Here is a 19,932-nt window from a genome sequence, read left to right on the forward strand (position 1 = left end):
AGGGAAACATGGGGCTTGCAGGAGAGGGGTCTCAGAGGACTTGGGAACATTTGGTTTGGAACAGAAGACACCTGAGAGCCTCTATCTTCAAACGCTACATTCCAGTAGATAAACTTGGGAGTAGGAGCCTGATATGTAATCTTTTATCTTTGCATCTGCAGATCCCAGGTTCTGATTAGAACTGCCTGTGGGGCAGTGAGTTCCCTGTCTCTGGACGTGTTCGAATGTAGATGGATGGGACAACCCCTCAGGAGGTGGACTAACCATGAAATCATTAGTGGCACCAGGGATGGCAAAGGACCCTCCCCATCATGAGATTGCATTTGGTGGGGTGGGGGTGGGCTTTGTGGAGGCGGCAAAGCAACCTCTTCCCTGGGTGGTGACCAGTCCCTTCCTCCGTGGACTGCTCAGGAAGCAGGGGCTCCCTCTGAGCATTATTGGAGGTAGGACCGTGGCTGTTAACCAATGGACCCTCCAGCACTGAGACCCTCCCTCCCAGCTCTAGCCATCTTTCCGCTAAGCTGTACCGGTGACCAGTCAGCCCTTTTCGTTCTCCAGGAACTTTCTCTCTTTCCTTTCACTTGCTCCGTGGACATAAGCCCTGGGCTCCTCCATATCTCCACACAGCCAGGCCAGGTCAGGGACCTGTGGACCCCGACCCAGCCTCCTGATTCCAGATCCTGGCTGGCCCCAGAGGTCTTGAGTGGGCCGGGGCTGGGTTTCCCTAGACGTCCGCCTTCATCACCCTGCCGTGCGCTTTTCTTGCCCCTTTGGAGAGAGGCTCCTCCCCTTGTCCTGGGACCCTATGGGAGAGTCACACTTTGCCTGCCTTCTCACCCACCTGGCATGGGAGGAGGGACTTCCATTTTGGGAAACATTTGACCCTTCACAGTGATCTGGTCACGTTGGTAGTGCTCCCTTGACTCTGGGGTTGAGGCAGGGACACCGAGAACTTGAAATACAGGGTTAAGAAGTCGCCGGGGATGCACAGAGCTGGGGTTCGAAGGCCCCCTCATGCTGCCTCACGGAGACACAGTGTCTGGGGCCAGGTGGGACTGGGAAGGCAGCCTGCTGAGGACAAAGAAGGGACAGGAGGGAGGGGGCCTAGAGCCACCTTCCAAATGTGCCCTGGGCCAGAGGCAAACCCCAGGGGGCAGCCTTTTGTCACCAGCCCTGCCTCTTGCCCTGGCCAGGTGCCTTGCTTGTCATCTCGAGGCCCAGTCTCGGTAATGGTGGCCCATGGGGAAAGCTCCAAGCTTGGGCTTACCAGAAGCCCCAGTGGGCCTGGGTGAAATGGGTTATCCGGTCCGGGGCCCGGCACACCCAGACTTTACCTGTAGCCACCATGTGGTCTTGTCGTGCAGGAAGGTCGGCCAACTCTTCCGTCTGAATTGTTACCACTTTCTGCCACCCTCCTGCCAGCAATGTGCAGAGAGCTGGGGTGCCTGATCTGAAGTTTATTGATCAAACATGGTTTTTTCTTTTTTTTTTTCTTTGAGGACTCAGAAGGTTCTGGGGGTTGATGCCAGAAACTTGCTCTGGGCTGTGCGGCGTCCTGGCCAGTTGACCTTCTGGGCCAGCATTTTATCTCGCCAACGCCTTAGCATCGAGCCCCTCCCAGCCACCCCGCCCACTTGGTGCCCGGAGCCCAGAGCTAATTCCCGGGGCGGGTGTCACACCCACCGCACCCTCGGCCGAGCTGACCTGCCCGCGCTCTGTGTCCGCAGGCTGCTGAACAGAATGTCCGCGGACGACCGGCACCTGGGCTCCAGCTGCGGCTCCTTCATCAAGACGGAGCCGTCCAGCCCCTCCTCGGGCATCGACGCCCTCAGCCACCACAGCCCCAGCGGCTCGTCCGACGCCAGCGGCGGCTTCGGCCTGGCCCTGGGCGCCCACGCCAACGGTCTGGACTCGCCGCCCATGTTCGCGGGCGCCGCGCTGGGGGGCACCCCGTGCCGCAAGAGCTACGAGGACTGTGCGGGCGGCCTCATGGAGGACTCGGCCATCAAGTGCGAGTACATGCTCAACGCCATCCCCAAGCGCCTGTGCCTCGTGTGTGGCGACGTTGCCTCTGGCTACCACTACGGCGTGGCCTCCTGCGAGGCCTGCAAGGCCTTCTTCAAGAGGACCATCCAAGGTGCGTGCGGGCAGCGCGGGGGCGGCGGGAAACCGGGCCGTGCCCGCCAGTTGCCAGGTCGGGCCGGGCCCCGCGACGGCAGCGGTTCCTGGGGTTTCCCCTTCGGGATTCCGGGCGAGACTCTGTATAATAAACTCCAGGACTGTCGTGGGAACGGCAGACACGCCCACGTGGCGCCCCAAGAAAATCCACGCAGATGCCTCCGCACGCGTGTGCTCCTCGCCGGTAGGGGGAGCACTCCCAAGAGCGGGTCCCTAAAATTTGATCTGGGGGGAGAAACCTGTGTTCTTTGCCCTGCAGTTGCAGACGCCTTGCAATAGAAAGGGTTGTTCCTCGTTGCGTGTTTTTTTTAAGATTTTATTTATTTGAGAGAGAGAGAATGAGAGACAGAGAGCATGAGAGGGAGGAGGGTCAGAGGGAGAAGCAGACTCCTTGCTGAGCAGGGAGCCCGATGCGGGACTCGATCCCGGGACTCCAGGATCATGACCTGAGCCGAAGGCAGTCGCTTAACCAACTGAGCCACCCAGGCGCCCCCTCGTTGCGTTTTGATCATTTTCTTTTTTTGGTGTGTGTGTGCGTGTGTGTGTGTGGAAGGGCGGAGGGAGAGGGAGAATCTCAAGCCGATTCCCCCACTGAGCGCAGAGCCGGATGTGGGGCTCGATCTCATGATCATGCCTGAGATCACGACCTGAGCAGAAATCGAGAGGCCATCGCTTAACTGATGGAGCCTCCCAGGGGCCCCTGTTTTGATCTTTTTAAATTACACAAGTGAAACACAATTTTCTTAATTGGGCAAGAGGCCAACAGAGCAAGGGAAACCCACTCACCCTGTCTGATCCCAACGTGGCCTGTCTTCAAGGGCTTTTTCCAGTGCATCTGCGTATCCGCTGAATCCTGTTCCCATGGCCATGAGGGTGGCTGCCTCTCTGGGGGTACGTGAGTGATTTAGTCCTAGGAAGGTGTGCAGGAGCCCTGGTGGGTGCCCTTTGTAAAACCACCCCAAGGGAAATGGGGGATAGTGGTGGGTCCACCTTCACAGAGCTGTATCAAGTTCACGGCACAGGGGCCAACCCAGAGGAACAGCCTGGCGCTGGGTAGGCAAGACTCAATGCAGCAGGCCATGGGTAGAGCACTTGCGCCATTCATTCAGTTAAGTTTCTGTTGAGCATCTACTAAGCTCCAGCCCTTGTTCTAGGTGCTGTCGCTGGATAGACAAAAGCCTTCCTGCTGCACGTATCTGAGACGAGCTGATGCAGTTTTCCTGGGACAGAATTCGTAACCAGACTGAACAAAACCCAGGGGGCACCTGTCCTGGCTCTGGCCCTGCCTGGCTGTCCTGAGGGTGTCCTCTCTCCCCCCTTCCCCATTTCACTTTTGAAAGAGTCAGGTTGAGCTTTCCTGGGATGACTTGCAGTTTATTCATTCAACAAATATTTGTTTAAATTTCTTGTGATGATGTATTTATTAAATCAGTTGAGGGCCTTAGGATTGGCCATGTTTCCAGTTCTACCTATTAGTTGAGATGTTGTGGTGTAGTGACTATCCACCTGGGTCCCTGGGTCAGACCGCTCCATCCGTTACCTTATAGCTGAATGCCCCGGGGCATGCTGCCTCAGTTTCTCCCTGGGCTTCTGTCCTCAGTAAGGTGAGATGTTGTCATTCCTTCCTCACATAGAGCTGTTAAAAGAAGAGTAAGTGAATTAGTATGTATAAAGCACTTTGAATATTGCCTGGCACCTTGTAAGTGCTAAATAAATGCTTCCAAGTATTATTTTCACTTTCACGATACCACCTAGGACATATTACTAAGACAATAGACACATAATTTATCTTACCGAGCTGGCTTTTGTAATGACATACATTTAAGTAAAACGGTGTAATTATTTTGACTTAGGGTTTAAATTATTTTAGCTATTTTAGTTACAGCTAATATTTTTTAAATGAACCCTCAAAAAAAAAAAGGTAAAAATTCAGCCAGTACAAAAGAGTAAAGCAGTAAAAAGTACATTTTCCTAAAACTCCAAACTCTGGGATTCCTTGTACCTTCCCCAGAAGGAGCCATGACACATAGTGCTTTCAGCAAATACTGAGTGTGTTCACATCAGGCCCTATGCTAGCCTCCAGCCTGGTGAATGAACACATCCCGGATCCTGCCAGCTTCATACCCCTGAGTCTGGGAGCAGGCTCGGGAATCTCTGTATTTGAAAAGCACTGTGTGGTCATTCTAAGTCTCCTGCCTCCACCAGGGTTGAAAACCTCTGGGCTCATAGCCAGTCAGTATCATTGGATATCTGACAAATAAACAGGAGATGTTTAAACCAAATTAAGTTACGGAGGTGGTCTTGGTAAGGTTGCCATTATTTTAGATTCTTCGAGACCAGTTTTTGAAAAATGGCTTTTTAGGGGACAGTCCCATTTTCTTCACTCCATATTGCTCTGAGCTAGAGGGGTTCTGGATCACATTTTTCGAAAGTAGAGGCTGGTGTAGACCCAGCAGAGGCCTGGGTGCTGCGAATGTCCTCAGCACGTCAAGAGCCCACGTGATGAACGATTTGTAAATAGTCTTTAATTATTTGTTCCACGAAGAGGATAATGATCTTTTCCTAGAACTCAGAGGACAAATAGCATTTAGTGCCATCAGGACTGAACTGCTCTTGCCTCTTTTGTCACAAGTCCTGGGTCTTGTTTAGAAGCAGGAAGAGGTTTCTGTCTAGAACAGGGAAAAAGCACACTCTCTAAAGCTGATGGCTTGCTCTGGTGATTTTTATGAACTCTTTGGTTTTGGTCTAACATTGATTTTGACTTTGTTGTTTCTGGGCCTGATGGCTGTAGAAAATTTGGAAGCATAGTTAAAGGATAAAGAGGAGAACGTGACCTATTGAATGACCTCAGAGACAGGTGGGAACCGTGTGCGTGCTCTGAGTGAGGTACAGGGTGGAAGCAGGAGAGAGAGAAACGGCACCTGCTTTCAAGACGCTGGAGTCTTAAGGCTTGAAGCATGTGAGGCTGTAGGCCTGGCCTTAGGCTCCAAACCAGTTTATGGGCCCCTAAGCATCTACCCAATTTAAGAAGGATATTCAAGCCATTTTTTTTTTTTTAAGTCTGATCACTTGGACGGAGGGCCTTCCATCACAGAATGATGCATTCATGAATTTATGTGAATGCTTGGAAAGCTCTGAAACTCGTGCTCGCTCATCTTTCACCTCCCTCCTCAGATCATTGCAGTCTCTCACTTCAGTGGTTATACCAATATGGGAAGAAGTTTATAGAAACAAGGATGTCATAGGGGCGCCTGGGTGGCTTAGTCGGTTAAGTGACTGCCTTCAGTTCGGGTCATGATCCCAGGGTCCTGGGTTCGGGCCCCCTGTTGGGCTCCCCGCTCAGTGGGGAGCCTACTTCTCCCTCTCCCTCTGCCCCTCTCCGCTGCTTGTGCTCTCTCTCTCTCAAATAGATAAGTAAAATCTTAGAAAAAAAAAAAGGATGTCATGGTAGACTTAAGGAAAAAACAGATACCCATTTCTTCCTTTTCTTTGTTTCTTTCTTAGACTTTATTTTTAAGTAATCTTTACACCCAGAGTGCGGTTCGAACCCACAGCCCAGAGGTCAAGAGTGAAAATGTTCCACTGACTGAGCCAGCCAGGCGCCCCAACCATTTCTTTTCTTTAAATACTTACTGGTGCTTGGCTGTGCTCGGTGCTAGCACGGGGAGGGGGGGTGTGCTGGAGAGATGGGCTAAGCACAGCCTCCAGGCTGAAGCCTGCTTTTGCCAGTCAAGCTGGATTGGGACACTGCCCCACCTATTAGTTTACGTAGTCTAGCAGCTTAGGCACATGGACAGCAGAATTGACTAGTTTCCACGGAGACCTTTTCGCTGCAAAACCCAGAACATGTACTGTCTGGCCATTTATAGAAACAGTTTGCACTCCCCTGCATGACAGACAGCACTGAACAAGGTAGGCCAGTCCCTCTGCCCTCAGGGAGCTTAGAGTCAACCCGGAGTAGTGCCATAGCCCATCGCCTGCCCTCTTCTAGGCTAAGCGCGTTTGTTGTCGGTGCTGGAGGTGATCATGACACCCTGAACAGATGAACTTAGCCACAAAAGAAGCACCTTCCTGAAGGGACACCGTGGCTCCATGGCAAAGGAGATAACCCTCAACCTAATTGAATTTACTAGCATATCTAAAGAAAAAAATGTGCTCATCAAAGAGGATTGGTCAGCCCCAGAGGCATAGAAAAAAAAAAAAAGGCAGACTTTGGCCAAGGCACCACTCCTAGGAACCGGGAGTCAGCCTGGGGACACACTGATGTCATTAAACGTTCCATTGATGTGATTAACATCTTTTTGATTATGATCTAGTTCCCCTGTATGTCTTCTGCTTGGAACGAACTTGCTGGTTAGGCACACCAGTTTCTCTTTGTACTTGAATGTGCGTCCCTGGGCTTACACATCGGGTTTCGGAATTTGGGCGATGGGAGTCTGACCCTGAGAGATTGGAGCCCCTTTCTGGACGATGATACTGACTTCATGGTAATGAAAACCTCTGTTAATGGGTATCAAAGTAATGAGGTGGCCTTTGGGGGAGCCACCTGGGGGACTTTTCCAAGCTGGATCCCCAAACCTTGACCATCACCTTGCCTCCTGTCCCACCAAGAAACTAGAAGATAGAAGATGCCACCGGACCTACCCATTCTCCGCCCCCCCTGCATCTGTGGTGCCTTCGGTCACTGATCTATACATTGCTGCCTGCTGCCGCCGACAGCTAGGAGAGGTCTCCCACCCCGGGCTCCGCTCTTCCCAGGCTTTGAGGCCTACCGCCTCCCCACTTCCTAGAGACTCTCCTACCCACTATCTCTTCTCTTTTATCTTCTCACTTTCTAGTCTCCTTCCTTCCATCTGCATTTAAATACCTCTAGTATCTCCAGTCTAAAACGAAGAAAAGAAAACAAAAACATCCACATCCCCTCGCCCTTCAGCTTCCAGCCCCCCCTTATCATCCTTGTCTCAGTTCTTGACCCACCGTATGGGCCCAGGATGTCCTGCCCCGTGGTCCAGTTGCCTCTGGAGTCCGGATGAGTCCTATTTCCAGAGCTCGTACATCAACCTTCCTGCCCCACTCCAATGCCTTTGACACCTCAAGAACATCTCCACTTGGGTGTCCCAGAAGCGCCCCAAATGCAACAAGTCCTAAACAGAAGCTGTGTCTTCGCAATCAAATGGTTCCCCTTATGCTCCAGTCGTCGCTCCCCCGGTGTGCAGGCCAGAAGTGGGTCTTACCCTGCCCCCCATCCCAAACCAACGTCCCAACAGCCATGTTCTGTGCAGTCTCCTTCCTTCATGTCCCTTGCCCTGATGCTTCTCTCCATTTGCCCTGGCCCATTCCAGGCGGCCGCTGACCACCGGCCACAGTAGCTTCTAGTCCGGTCTCCCGGCTGCCAGGCTCAGCCCTTCCCAGTCTGCTTTCTTTAGTGCTGCTAGGGAGACCATTCTGAACACACATCTAAACATGGCCCTCTTCTGTCTTGCGTGTGGGTAAATGGAAGCTCCAGACGTGACTGAGGATGTCCTCTGGGATTGCCCCATGCTGACCTGGTAGCCTCATCCCCTGCCAATCTCCCTACAGGCTGTGGGCCGGCCTGATTGCTCTATTTTCCAGTTACCCAAACTGCTTGCACACCATCAATTTCTAGACTTTGCACATATTCTTCCCTTTATTCTGCCTCCCCCAACCTCTAGCCCCTACTTTGGTCTATTAGGTCTCCAGTTAGCTGGCATTTCGTCCTGGAAGTCTTCTCCCACTTCCTCCTGTCAGTTGGCCTAGGGGGTACCCTTCCTGGGCGCTCCTGTTAACCTGCACCCCCCGCCCCCATCTACAACACTTAGCACACAGCATGGGTTTTGCCAGGACTTGACTGGTACCCTAGGAAGATTGTAAGCTCCTAAGGAATAGGGTTGCATTTACTTTGATTTTTGCTGAACCCCACATCCTCCAACAGTGCCTGGTGCCTGGGAAGTTCTCAGTATGTCTGCATAGAAGGTAATCCCCACAGTGATCCCACCTTTTCCCAGTGAGGACAAACCAGAGAAGTCTGGCCAATTTGCATACGTGAACTTGCAGGGATCTAGATAAACTAGTCAAATGTCTACTTAAAACAATGCGTTAATTTTAGTTATACTTGCATATTTCAAATCACATTATGTAAAACACTATTTTTTTGAAAAACTTTTCCTTCTCACATTTTGTGAAGCAAGGTTTTATCAAACCTCTCACGTGGACCTTTGACTAAAGCGCCTTTGCCTTTTCTAGGGGCCACTTCTTGAGTCATTTAACACAGTTTTTCAGAGCACACTGTCTTTCCTTCCATCTTACTTGAAATTTTATGAGTAGATACGTGCTGCTGTCCCTAAAAATTTCACTTTGAGCTCTAAGTCCAGTTCCCAGACCATTAGGACAGCTCTTTTTTGTGTCGATTTACAATCCTGATTTCCACGATGTATTAGGTGTTCTGACGGCTCTTGGTACTCAGCATTTGTAATCGTGAGGTCCTTATCCCGGGAATAACCACATTTATGTGACATTTCTTTACCCCCTTGTTACTGATTCAGTGGGATGACTAGCACTGATTGAAGTCTCCTTGGGGCCGTGGGGCTTCCGTCATCATGGTTGGTCAAAATAAAGTGATGGCCATAGCACCTCTGTTAGATGTCACAAAGGCTCGGATATTAAGCAATTTCTTTTCTAAAGGACGATGTTTGTTGGGGGGTGGCGGTGGGAACACGCCTGCCTTACACTGAGCTTATGAAGCAGTTACTCAGTTCTGTGTTGAGTATTTACTGAGTCCCAACCACTGTGCTGGGAGCTGAGGGTGGAGCGAGGGCCCTGAGCCTGTGGGGTTGCCAGCTGGGGGGAAGGCAGTCAACGTGATAGCACGTAAAGATGCAGTGAGACAAGTGCTGTGCATGGGCAGAGGGGTCAGATTTAGACAGAGGATTTGGGAAGGCCATGCTGAGATGATGACTTCCAAGGTGAGGCAAAGGACATGGAAGAATCCTGGGGCCAGCCCTCCAGACAGAGGAAACAGTGATGTGTCTCAGGAAAGAAAGAGGGCCAGGGTGGCTGGTGGGAGGGAAGGAGGTGGGGCTGGGAAGGCTGGGGAAGGCCCTGGAGGGTGGGGGCCATGGGCAGTGCTGCACTTGAACTTTCTTCTAGGTGGAGTGGAAGCTGTTGATGAGTAAATGAACACATTGCTGTGGGAAGGGTAAAGCCACCCTGTACCCCTTCCTACGTCCCCAGGGCGTGTGGCCAACTTAGCAGGTCACCTGGAGGCCCTTGGAGTAGCTCCTGGGTCTGTGACTTAAGATGAGGAGAGCAAGGAAGAAAGCTCTGGCAGGCACTGCTTCTGTTCACCGGGGGCCCAGATGCAGGCTTGGAAGGAAACTCCCCCAGGAAGGGGGCAGGGAGATGATTGATGGGTTATCCTGCCTTGGACCACCTCCAGGCCTTTTGTCCTGGAGAATGAGACTGGGCATCCCAGGGGACACGAGACAAGGGGGCTGCAGAGACAGAGCCAGCAGTGAGTAGGAGTCAGGAGCGGGTTGCTGTCCCAGCCCTGCCCCTGACCAGCCGGCTGATCTTGGGCAGGGATTGGGTCCTCTGGTCTCAGTTTCCTCATCTGTACACAGAGTCCATTAAACCTGCAGACGGTGTGTGGTCTGCAGGGCACTGGGGCAATGAGAGGAAAAACAAATCACAGTTCCTCTTTTTAGAGACACAGCCAGGGTGCAAGTCAGGTGAGACAGCCCAGTCAGGGCAGGAACGGCGTCTGGAAGGCCATGCAAGCAGGAGTGAAAGGTGAACATGCCTGGCAGAAAGACAGCAGGAGTGGGGCCCAGGGAGGCTTAGGGAAGTGGAGCTCAGTGGCAGAGGACAGACAGGGAAAGGCTTAGAATCCCAACTCAACAACTCCTTTCTTGGTCAGCTTGGTCAAATTACTTAGTTTCTCTGGGCCTTCATTTCCCTGTCAAGGAAACAGGACTAAAGGGGCTGATAAAGAGTTTCTGCCGCTGGAATGTTCTTGCAGATTGCAGAAATCTAATGAGACCTGCGTGTCAAGTTTTCAGCTTAGTGCCTGGTATATGATAACCCGTAAAGACATTTTGTTTTGAGGAAGCCATTGAAGGGACTTTTGAGCAGGGGATTAATCCAATCTCCGTTTATCGAGGTAATTCTGGCAAGATAATTCAGGGAAGATGGCCTGGAAGTGGGAGAGTCTAGGGGCAGGCAGGCTGGTCAGGAGGCGGTTTTCATAGTCCAGGGAAGAGATCTGGGTAATCGTCCAGCTGGAGGCCTTCCAGCCAGCAGGGGCAGGAGGGTTAAAAGGAGAGGTTAGGCCGGAGAAACTTTTGGAAGTAGATTCAGTATAAGAAGAACAGTGGCTGTGGGGTGGCTGGGTGACAGACATTGGGGAGGGTATGTGCTATGGTGAGGGCTGTGAATTGTGTAAGACTGATGAATCACAGACCTGTACCCCTGAAACAAGTAATACATTATATGTTAAAAAAAAAGAGAAGAAGATAGTAGGGAGGGTAAAATGAAGGGGGGGAATTCGGAGGGGGAGACGAACCATGAGAGACTATGGACTCAGAAACAGGGTTCTAGAGGGGAGGGGTTGGGGGGATGGGTTAGCCTAGTGATCGGTATTAAAGAGAGCACGTATTGAATGGAGCACTGGGTCTTATACGCAGACAATGAATCATGGAACACTACATCAAAAACTAATGATGTAATGTATGGTGATTAACATAATAAAATTAAAAAAAAAAAACAGTGGCTGGATTGAGATGGACCCTTAGGTTTCAATTTTAGGCTGCTAGGGGGATGGTGAGGTTATTGAGGGCGAGGAGACCTAGATGAATTTTCCTGGTGGAGAAGGGCCAGCTGGGAGCAAGGGGTCGGGGTCATGGACAAAGTTTGGGACTGTTGAGTTGATCAGTTCACAGGTCTTAACCCTGGCGAGTTGGAAAACGGGGCCTAGAGCTCAAGAGTGGAATCTGAGTGGGGTTTGGGGTCTAATGAGATCTTCCAGGCCATGGTTCTCAAAAGGGTGGTCCCCAGACCAGAAGCACCTGGGAGCTTGTTGGAAATGCACATTTCCAGCCCCACCCAGGCCTCTAATCTGAGACTGGGGGGCAGGGCCCAGCCATCTGATGTAATATGCCCTCCAGGAGAGCTTATTCTAGAGAAAGCTCTTCTGAAGGCGAGGGGCCAAGGGTGGGGGGCAGCCCTAAGAAGGGAAGAGCGAGCCTTGGAAGGAGACTGGGAAGTCCCATCTTGCCTCCGTTGCAACACGCACGTTTCCCACTGGAGCTTCTCCGGATGGGGCTGCGTGCTGGTCACTCAGGCGGTTGCCCCTGCCTCCCACGCACATCAGAACTTGCAGAAAGGGGGGCGCCTGGGTGACTCGGTCATTAAGCGTCTGCCTTTGGCTCAGGTCATGATCCCAGGGTCCTGGGATCGAGTCCCACATCGGGCTCCCTGCTCAGCGGGAAGCCTGCTTCTCCCTCTCCCGCTACCCCTGCTTGTGTTTCCTCTCTAGCTGTGTCTCTGTCAAATAAATAAATAAAATCTTATAAATAAATAAATAAATAAATAACTTGCAAAAAGGGGCCAGTGACCTGGGAGGCACCCCCGCCCCCACGACAATGGACAGTGGCTCCCTTATTAGCAGAGAGGATGATTCTGTGGAAAAACACCAAAACAATGACTTTGATCAAAAATGATTCAGGGAAACTTCTCCCACTCGGAGAAGTTTCTAGCGATACCTTCAATTTGTTTTTCTTTATTTTCTCTTCCATGTATGCACAGGAATACTGTATGATCAAATCTCTATCCCAGTAAAGCTCAAAGAGATCTTTAATAAGAAAAAAAAAGTGAAAATGCTTGGGGCAAGGGAACACAGCCAGTTTGATGGACAGATTTCCTTTTTTTCATGACGCTACATAAAATAATGGTGCAATCTTACCATCAAAAGCACTGTAGAGTCAATGTGATGAGCAGAGGAGTGATCAGAGGAGTGATCGGAGCAAGAGTTCCTGCAGAGGGAGGGGAGATGAGATCTAACAGAGGAGTTTTAAGAGCTAGGTGTCCTCTGTTCCGGGAAGGATTCAGGGGGGTGGGGGGCGGTCCTGGAGGAGGCGATTGCATTTGACAACTGACAGATCACTGCTGAATTCTAAGGTTTTCTTTTTTTTTTTTTTTTAAAGATTTTATTTATTTATTTGAGAGAGAGAATGAGATAGAGCATGAGAGGGGGGAGGGTCAGAGGGAGAAGCAGACTCCCTGCCGAGCAGGGAGCCCGATGCGGGACTCGATCCCGGGACTCCAGGATCATGACCTGAGCCGAAGGCAGTCGCTCAACCAACTGAGCCACCCAGGCGCCCGAATTCTAAGGTTTTCTAGGTGGAGGTTCTTGGCTTTCAGTTTTTTTTTTCTTAAGATTTTCTTTTTTTTTTTTTTAAATAGAGAGAGTGCATGAGCAGGGGGAGGGGCAGAGGCAGAAGCAGGCTCCCTGCTGAACGGGGAACCCGATGGGGGGGCTTGATCCCAGGACCCTGGGATTATGACCTGAGCCAAAGGCAGATGCTTAACGGACTGAGCCACCCAGGCGTCCCCCTCAGCTTATTTGCTTTGATCAACATATGTTTTCAGGAGCCAGGCACTGTACTTGAGATACAAAAATGAAAGACCCAACAACCTGTATCCATAAACACATAGCCTAGAAGGAAGACAACATGCAAAATCCCGATTCTGAAACACTCAGCTGGTTGCTTCAAGTGGAGGGTGGTGGATGCAGCCTGGGTGGGGGGCAAACAGGAAGGATCTTGTACACCTACCCGGGACAAAAGGGAAGATGGTCTCACGAGTGGAGATCCAAGGTTGTGGGAGAGTTTGCCAGGAGGGGTTTCAGGTAGAGGCAGGTAGGAAAGGGCTCGGAGGTTCCACGGGGTTTTGCGGAGCCTACAGACTGAGGGCCCAGGTTGGGGAGGTTAGAATGGACAGGTCAGAAGTGGAGATCATAAAGAGTTGGGTAGGCTTTGCCTTGGAGGTTAGATTTCATTCTTTACATACTAAGGAGGGGTTGGACAATTTCTTGAGCTTAATTCTTAATTTGTAACTTTTATGAAAATAATGTGTGCGTACAGTTTTAAAAAGTATAATAGAAGTGTAAGTCTCATAATGAAAAGTAATAGTCCCATAGTCCCTGGCCCTTCACATCCTCTTTCCTCCCCTCATGATCCAGAGTTAGCCTTTTTTTTTTTTTAAGGTTTTTTTTATTTATTTGACAGAGAGATAAAGAGCACCAGTAGGCAGAGTGGCAGTCAGGGGGAGAGAGAGAAGCAGGCTTCCCGATGAGCAGGGAACCCGACGTGGGGCTCGATCCCAGGACCCTGGGATCATGACCTGAGCTGAAGGCAGCTGCTTAACCAACTGAGCCACCCAGGCGCCCCCAGAGTTAGCCTTTTAAGAAAAAATTTCTTCTAGCATTTATCATTGTAGTTACTAATTGGATTTTACAGCTATGTTTACTGAGTTGGCAATTTTGGCATTTCTTGACTTTGTGTTATGGACAATGAAGAATTAGTTCCAGTTATACAACCCATCCCAACCACACACACACATTTCCCATCTTTCCATTGTCTGAATATGGTTGCATCACAATTTTTGGTTAAATCTCTTTGCTGACTGCTAATTCCTTCTCCATTTGTCCTTGACTCTTCTCCTGGGTTGTATACCCTGTTTCCTGGATCCTGCCTCTTCCTCTTTTTGCTTCCTCTATTCTGTGCAGAGCACATGCTGGAAAGGCACAGGGGAGGTAAAATTGTCGATGCCTTGGAAGTGTGGAAGTGTCTTTACTCATGCCTCCAACCCACACATGAGATGTATATCTTGGCTTGGTAGAAAATACTGGCTGGAAGTAATTTTCCCCCAGATGACACCGTGGCTGCTTTTCTTAGTTTCTGGTGCTGCCCTCAGAAAGTTCAAGGCATCCTTTAGAGACTGTGTATTGAGACCTCACTCTTGCACACATGGTTCTGGGTGCTGAGGAAACTTCAGTGAACAAAGCAGATAAGAAGATGAATAAATATGAAGTCAGGTGATGAGTGCTAAGAAGAAAAAAAGTGGCAGTGCACAAAAGGGGTGTGTGTTTGTGTGTTTCTTTTGAGCTTTTTTCCCTTGTGGTTTCAGATACGGTGACTGATCTTACTCTCCATCTTCCGTTTTTGACTTGTTTTTTTACTCTCCCTGAAAAATTTTAGACTCTCCTTTCTTTGTTCTCTCAGATTGAAATTTTATGATAAAAGTCTGTGTTGTGTGTTGTAGGTCTTTTTACTATTTATTTATTTATTTTCGCATTTTTGTTTTGAGATAATTGAAGGGTCACATGCAGTTTTAAGAAATAACCCGAAGAGATCCCATATACCTTTCACCCAGTTTCCCCCGAAGATAACATCTTATTCAGATTTTACCAGTTGTACACACAGTGTGTGTGTGTTAGTTCTTTGCAATTCTCTGCAATTTTATCACTCCATGGACTCCTGTGACCATCACTACCATCAGATAGAGAAAATCAGATAGAGAAGAGCTATAACCACCTCCCTCCCTCTCCCCTCCCTGACCCTTGGCAGCTACTAATTTGTTCTCCACCTCCATAATTTTATCCAGATCTTTTTTCATTCATTCTTCTGGGCTTTTACTTTTTATCTGGAAACTCAAATTCTTCAGGTCTTAGAAATTTCCACCACCCTCCCCCTCCCTCTCTTCTTTGATTTCTGCCTTTGTGATGACTTCCTCTTCATCTTCATGCTTTTCTCTCTTAAAAGTTCTGATGATTGGATACTGAGCTTCTAGGATCAACTGTCTAATTCTTACATCTTTTCTAGCCTGTTGTCCATTGCTTGGATTTTTGGTCTGTAGCTCCTCAGCTCTTCTGAACCTTTTGTGGCTTTCATATTTTTAATTTCTATAAGCTCCATTTTATACACTTCTTTTTTTTTTTTCTTTACTTTTTATTGCACGCTGTTCTTGTTTCATGAATACAGTGGGTTTTTTTCTTCTCAAGTTGATAGTATGCTGATTATTGCTTTGCGAGCCTGTTTCTACTTCCTGCTTGTCCTGGTTTCTGCCCACATATTTTCCCCTCATTTATTTGTTTTGGTTAGTCTTTCATATTGAAGGCTTTTTTTATGAATGTATTGGTAATCCTTGGCTGGCTGGCTGAAATGCAAATAGGGATAAAAAGCATAGAAAGAGCATTCCCTTGGTTTATCTTTATCTGCTGGTCTTCTCTCTGATGCTGTGCTATCTCCCAGAGAAGAACCCTATAAATTCCTATCTTTGGGTGAGGGGTGGAGTGTACAGACTGCTAGAATTTTGGGAGCGGGCCTGGGGCACCGCTGGGTGGTCTCACTGTTAGTCATCCTGTTTTCAGCTTTAGCTTCCCTTCTGCCCACAGGAGAGCCTGGGTCCTTAAGTCCAGAACTTGACTCGCTCATATTCTCCAGAGATTAAGCTGGCTTCTCTTAGGTGGGTTGTGGAGGACTCTTTGGTGGCCACATGAAGTAGTAGCTAAGTACTCCCTAAATACAGATTAGCAGCAAATTCCCCTGTTTCCGGCCCACACTCCGTTACATCTTCTGCTGTATCCTCAGTCTTCAAGCCTGAGGCTTTCTGAGGTTCTGTGGTATAAATGGCTTGTCATCTAGAGCCCCCTCTTCGGCTACTTCGGTTTTTTTGTTTGGTTGTTTGGTGGTTTGTTTTGTTTTTAGAAAGAGAGAGTGCATGGGGGGGTGAGGGGTAGAGAGGGAGAGACAGAGAATCTCAAGCAGGCTCCATGCTCAGCACAGAGCCTGACTCAGGGCTCAACTGCATAACCCCAAGATCACAACCCAAACCGAAATCAAGAGTTGGACACTCAACCAACTCAACTAGGCGCCCCTGGCTACTTTGCTTTTCACTTCGTTCATTCTTCTGCGATAGTTCTCACTCCCGTGCTGCCACTCAGCATGCCGTGATGGAGGAGTTTTGCACAGGAAGGTTATTAACATCGCTCCGGGGGCCGTGTGGGGATAAACTGGAATGGGACCTGGAGAGACAGACGTGAGGCGAGAGGTGATGAGTATGAGGACTCGCTGTGGCCAGAGGGGAAGGAGGGATGAAATACGAACCGAGTAGGATGAGAAGGACCTTAGGACCTAAGGAGAGGGAAGAATCCAGGATGCCACCTCGTTTCTGACCGAAGGGACACAGTGAGAAGAGCAGACTGGGTGAGGATGGGTTCAGTTGAAGTGTGAGGGACTTCCGCGTGGAAATATCCAGCAGGCAGATGGATACTGGCAGGGTCTTTTGCTGCTGATCCTCACCAAGTATGTGATAGTGGGAGCCCATGGTAGGAATGAGATCATCCAGCTAGCAGTTGAAGGAGGAGGGAAGGGTGCAGAGTTGAGGACAGAGAAGAAAAAGTCTGTGTCCCCCAGAAGTGAGATAAACAGGGGACGGGAACCAGGTGACTACCATCCCAGCCCTTCCACAGCAGTGACCTATCTGACATTAGCCACAGCCTCAGAGACAGGCATCCTCCCGGGAGCCCTCTGTGTGAGCTCTGCGCACCACCCGAGTCCCGCAAGAGGACGGCCCACTGCCTGCAGCTGTTCAGGGACAGCTGATGGGGATGCCCTTGGGGTTTCCTTCTGGGGCACAGGATCAAAGAGAGCTGATGGTGGGGATTTCCCCTCTGCCTTGAGGTCAGAGGTCACACGGAAGTGCAGGTCGGGCTCCGGGCGTTCCTGCCTCCCCCCCACACCACAGGTGCAGGCGCTCTGAGGTCACCACCGGACTTGAGGTTCTTCATTGTCAGAAGCGGTGGCTGGCCTCACGTCTGACACCTAGAAAAGACTTACCCCAGAGTCTCCTGGTGCATTTACTCTGGCAGCCGTTCCTGGGTGTGAAAATAAGCACAGTAGCCTTGATTCCTTGCTTGCCCACACGTTTACCTCACTAAGCCCTTTACGTGCTTTCTGTCCCTGTAGCACACAACTTTAGAAGAGGGGAATGTGCTGTGCCCATTTTACAGATGAGAAAATGGGCCCAGGGAAGTTCCGTGACTTGCCTGACGTAGTGTCTGCCTCTGTCTATCCTGGGCACACTCCCGTGTTAGAACTCCGAATTTATGCTAGCCATTGGCTGTGTCCTCGTCCCATGAGAGCCCACCTCCAGACCTGCCACACTTCAGCTGCTGCTGGTGGTGGTGTGTGTGCGTGTTCCACAGACGCCCCTCCCTGCTCCCAGCTCTCCTAGCTGCCCTCCGGAGACCACAGGAATTCTGATGAATTAATCTCATCACTTTATTGAGGAGGCACTTACAGAAATGACAAGGCAAGGCCACCAGCCTGGCTTTGCTGGCAGCCAGCCGCTGGGGCCATAAAACAAATTGAAAGGAACAAAAATAAATAAATAAAATAAGAATTTTCTCTCTCTCTCTCTCTCTCACACACACACACACACACACACACGGGGTCAAGACGTTGCTCAGGTTCTTGTTGTTAACGCTCAGTCCTCTTGTCCTGGGAGAGCACCGGTGCCGAATCGACAGACAGTTATTGACCCCCTGCTCGAGCAACAGCCCTGCAAAACCTGGGACCCATCCTCCTCCAAGGGATGTCAGGCTGCTTGCTTGTGCAGCCGAGACCAGTGGAGGTGAAGAGCCGGCAGCACGCGAGTGGCCTCCCAAGGCAGCGTGAGTTACCTTGCCAGGTGAATGCGGCGTCGCGACGGGCCCCGCGAGCTCACTCACTGCCCCGTGGTTCAGGGCGAGACTCGAGCCACACCGTCTGGGTTCAAGTCCTTGCTCTGCCTCATCCTGGACTCCGCTCACCTCTCTCAGCGCTAAGGTGCAGAAAAGAAGGTGTTCACTTCCAGAGTTGTTGGGGAAAGGAAGGAGGCCGTATAGGAAAAGCAGAGCCGTGGCTGCTTCATGAGGAGCCCTCGTCCGTGTGGATGGAGCACCTGCTGTGTGGGGGGCACCTGGCGTCACACGGGGAGGAGAAGCAGCAGCATCTTAAGTGGGCCCTGGAGGTGTAGGCCGGCCAGGTGAGGTGGCGGAGAGAGCTCACGGGGAGTGTTCTAGGCAGCACTGGAACAAAGGCCCGGAAGCCTCGGTTATCACTGAGTTCCAGGAACTGATCGTTGTGCAGAGCAATAGGGATGTCAAGGCTGAAGAGAGACGAGTGGGGTGGGAAGGCGGCCGGGACCAAATTCTGCAGAGCTTTCCTTCCAAGCCAGGATAGACTTGGATGAGTTAGTTTATATCTGTGTTTTCTTCCTGTTCATCTTTTCAATTTACCGCGCTTATGGGAATATTGAAATTATTTGCCAGAAGTCACACAAGCCAGAGCAAACTAAGACAGGGATGGGCATAGCATTGGATAAAAGGGGAGGGGCACGCAGAATCTTTATCCCTTCCCCTTCCTGACCTCCCCCACCCTCCGGTGCAAAGGCTGACTTCTAGACTCCCCTCCCCCACAGGAAGTGGGTGGCAGAAAGGTGATAAGGTGAGGCCAGTGGGGGGGAGACAGATGGAGATCTAAGGTGCCCCAGGCAAATCAGCCGCTTCCTCACCAATACAAAAGGGGGCTAAGGCTACTAAGTTCTTGTGAGCACTCACCTTGCATTTGGGGTTCAATAATTTTATTACTTCAGAGCACTTTGTCAGGGGTAGAAGTTGGTTCCTGCTGGCTCTCAGAAAATCCAACAGTCAGTGTTTTCCATATGCCACATGGGGAGGCTGAGGCACAGGGATGCTGGAGAGCAGTCCCCTCCCTGACTTCCTCCAGACCACCTCAGCTACTGGGTTCACAGCAGGGAGGGGCCTCTCTGGTCTCCCCAAGCTTCTCGTGGGGTGCAGGGGTGGCACAGGGACTCTGTGTGGCCTTTAGTAACTCATTTCAGCGCCCTTAGTCTCAGTTTCTGGGTCTGTGAAATGGGGCATTGGTGGGCCCACCTCTGAGCAGGTGCAGGGTAAAAGTAACCGTTGGAACTGCTAAAGTGGATGGGGTTGGGGCCGGGGGAGGGGTGGGCGGGATTCAGAGGCTGGGCAGGCCTGGAACCGCCCTTTCAAGCCCTGTCTCAGGCTGTGAGTGTCCTTTCCAAGACTGCTCTGTGTGCGGCAGTGTCCTTGCTGGGTGAGATGGGCCAGACAGCACCCCTGCTTCAAAGGAGTGTCCCGGGGGCCTCAGGAGCGGGGGATGTGGCAGGCAGGCAGGCAGCCTTCTGGGCATCACTTCACCATGTTCCCTCAGCAGGCGGGCATCTGGATGGGGTGGGAACAGGAGGTTTGCTTTAGTTCAGTGTCTGTTCTCTGAAAACCACAGGCTCTGGAGGACCTCACAGAGTTGGGACCGGGGCCGGGAAGACCAAATAAAAAACAAAACAGCACTGGGGTTGCTTGCTGTCTTGCATTTTACCTTCCAGTTGTCTTCCCCCCCCACCCCTTTGCGCCCCCTTTCCTTCCCATTGCTTTTCTCTTCGCATTTATAGCTGCACAATGCATATTTGTTAAGTTCTTGTAGACAGGTAAGAGTACAAAGGACAGAGGCTCTGTCTCTATTAGCAGCCACAGCCTCTCCTGTAAAATGGGGATCAGTACCTACTTCATGGGATTGCTATGAGGATTCAGCAGGTGACTCATTCAACCAGCTTTTCCTGCAAGGCTTCTGCATGGCAGGGGCTGATCTCGGTGTG

The 19,932-nt window shown here is 50.6% G+C and overlaps 1 protein-coding gene across 2 annotated transcripts in view; it reads left to right on the top strand.

The window, feature by feature from the left end:
• The window catches only part of ESRRB (estrogen related receptor beta), a 167,759-nt gene that overhangs the window by 109,960 nt on the left and 37,867 nt on the right, over positions 1-19,932 (top strand). For both annotated transcript variants that reach the window (XM_045901289.2, XM_054513809.2), the window contains one exon: positions 1,728-2,137. In XM_045901289.2, coding sequence (XP_045757245.1) covers positions 1,728-2,137 — 410 coding nt within the window. The remainder of the gene's footprint in view (positions 1-1,727; positions 2,138-19,932) is intronic.

This window comes from Mirounga angustirostris, unplaced genomic scaffold (genome assembly GCF_029215605.1).
Source record: "Mirounga angustirostris isolate CCGP_5_RB_7025 unplaced genomic scaffold, mMirAng1.0.hap1 SCAF_9, whole genome shotgun sequence".
In the NCBI taxonomy this organism is placed as follows: domain Eukaryota; kingdom Metazoa; phylum Chordata; class Mammalia; order Carnivora; family Phocidae; genus Mirounga; species Mirounga angustirostris.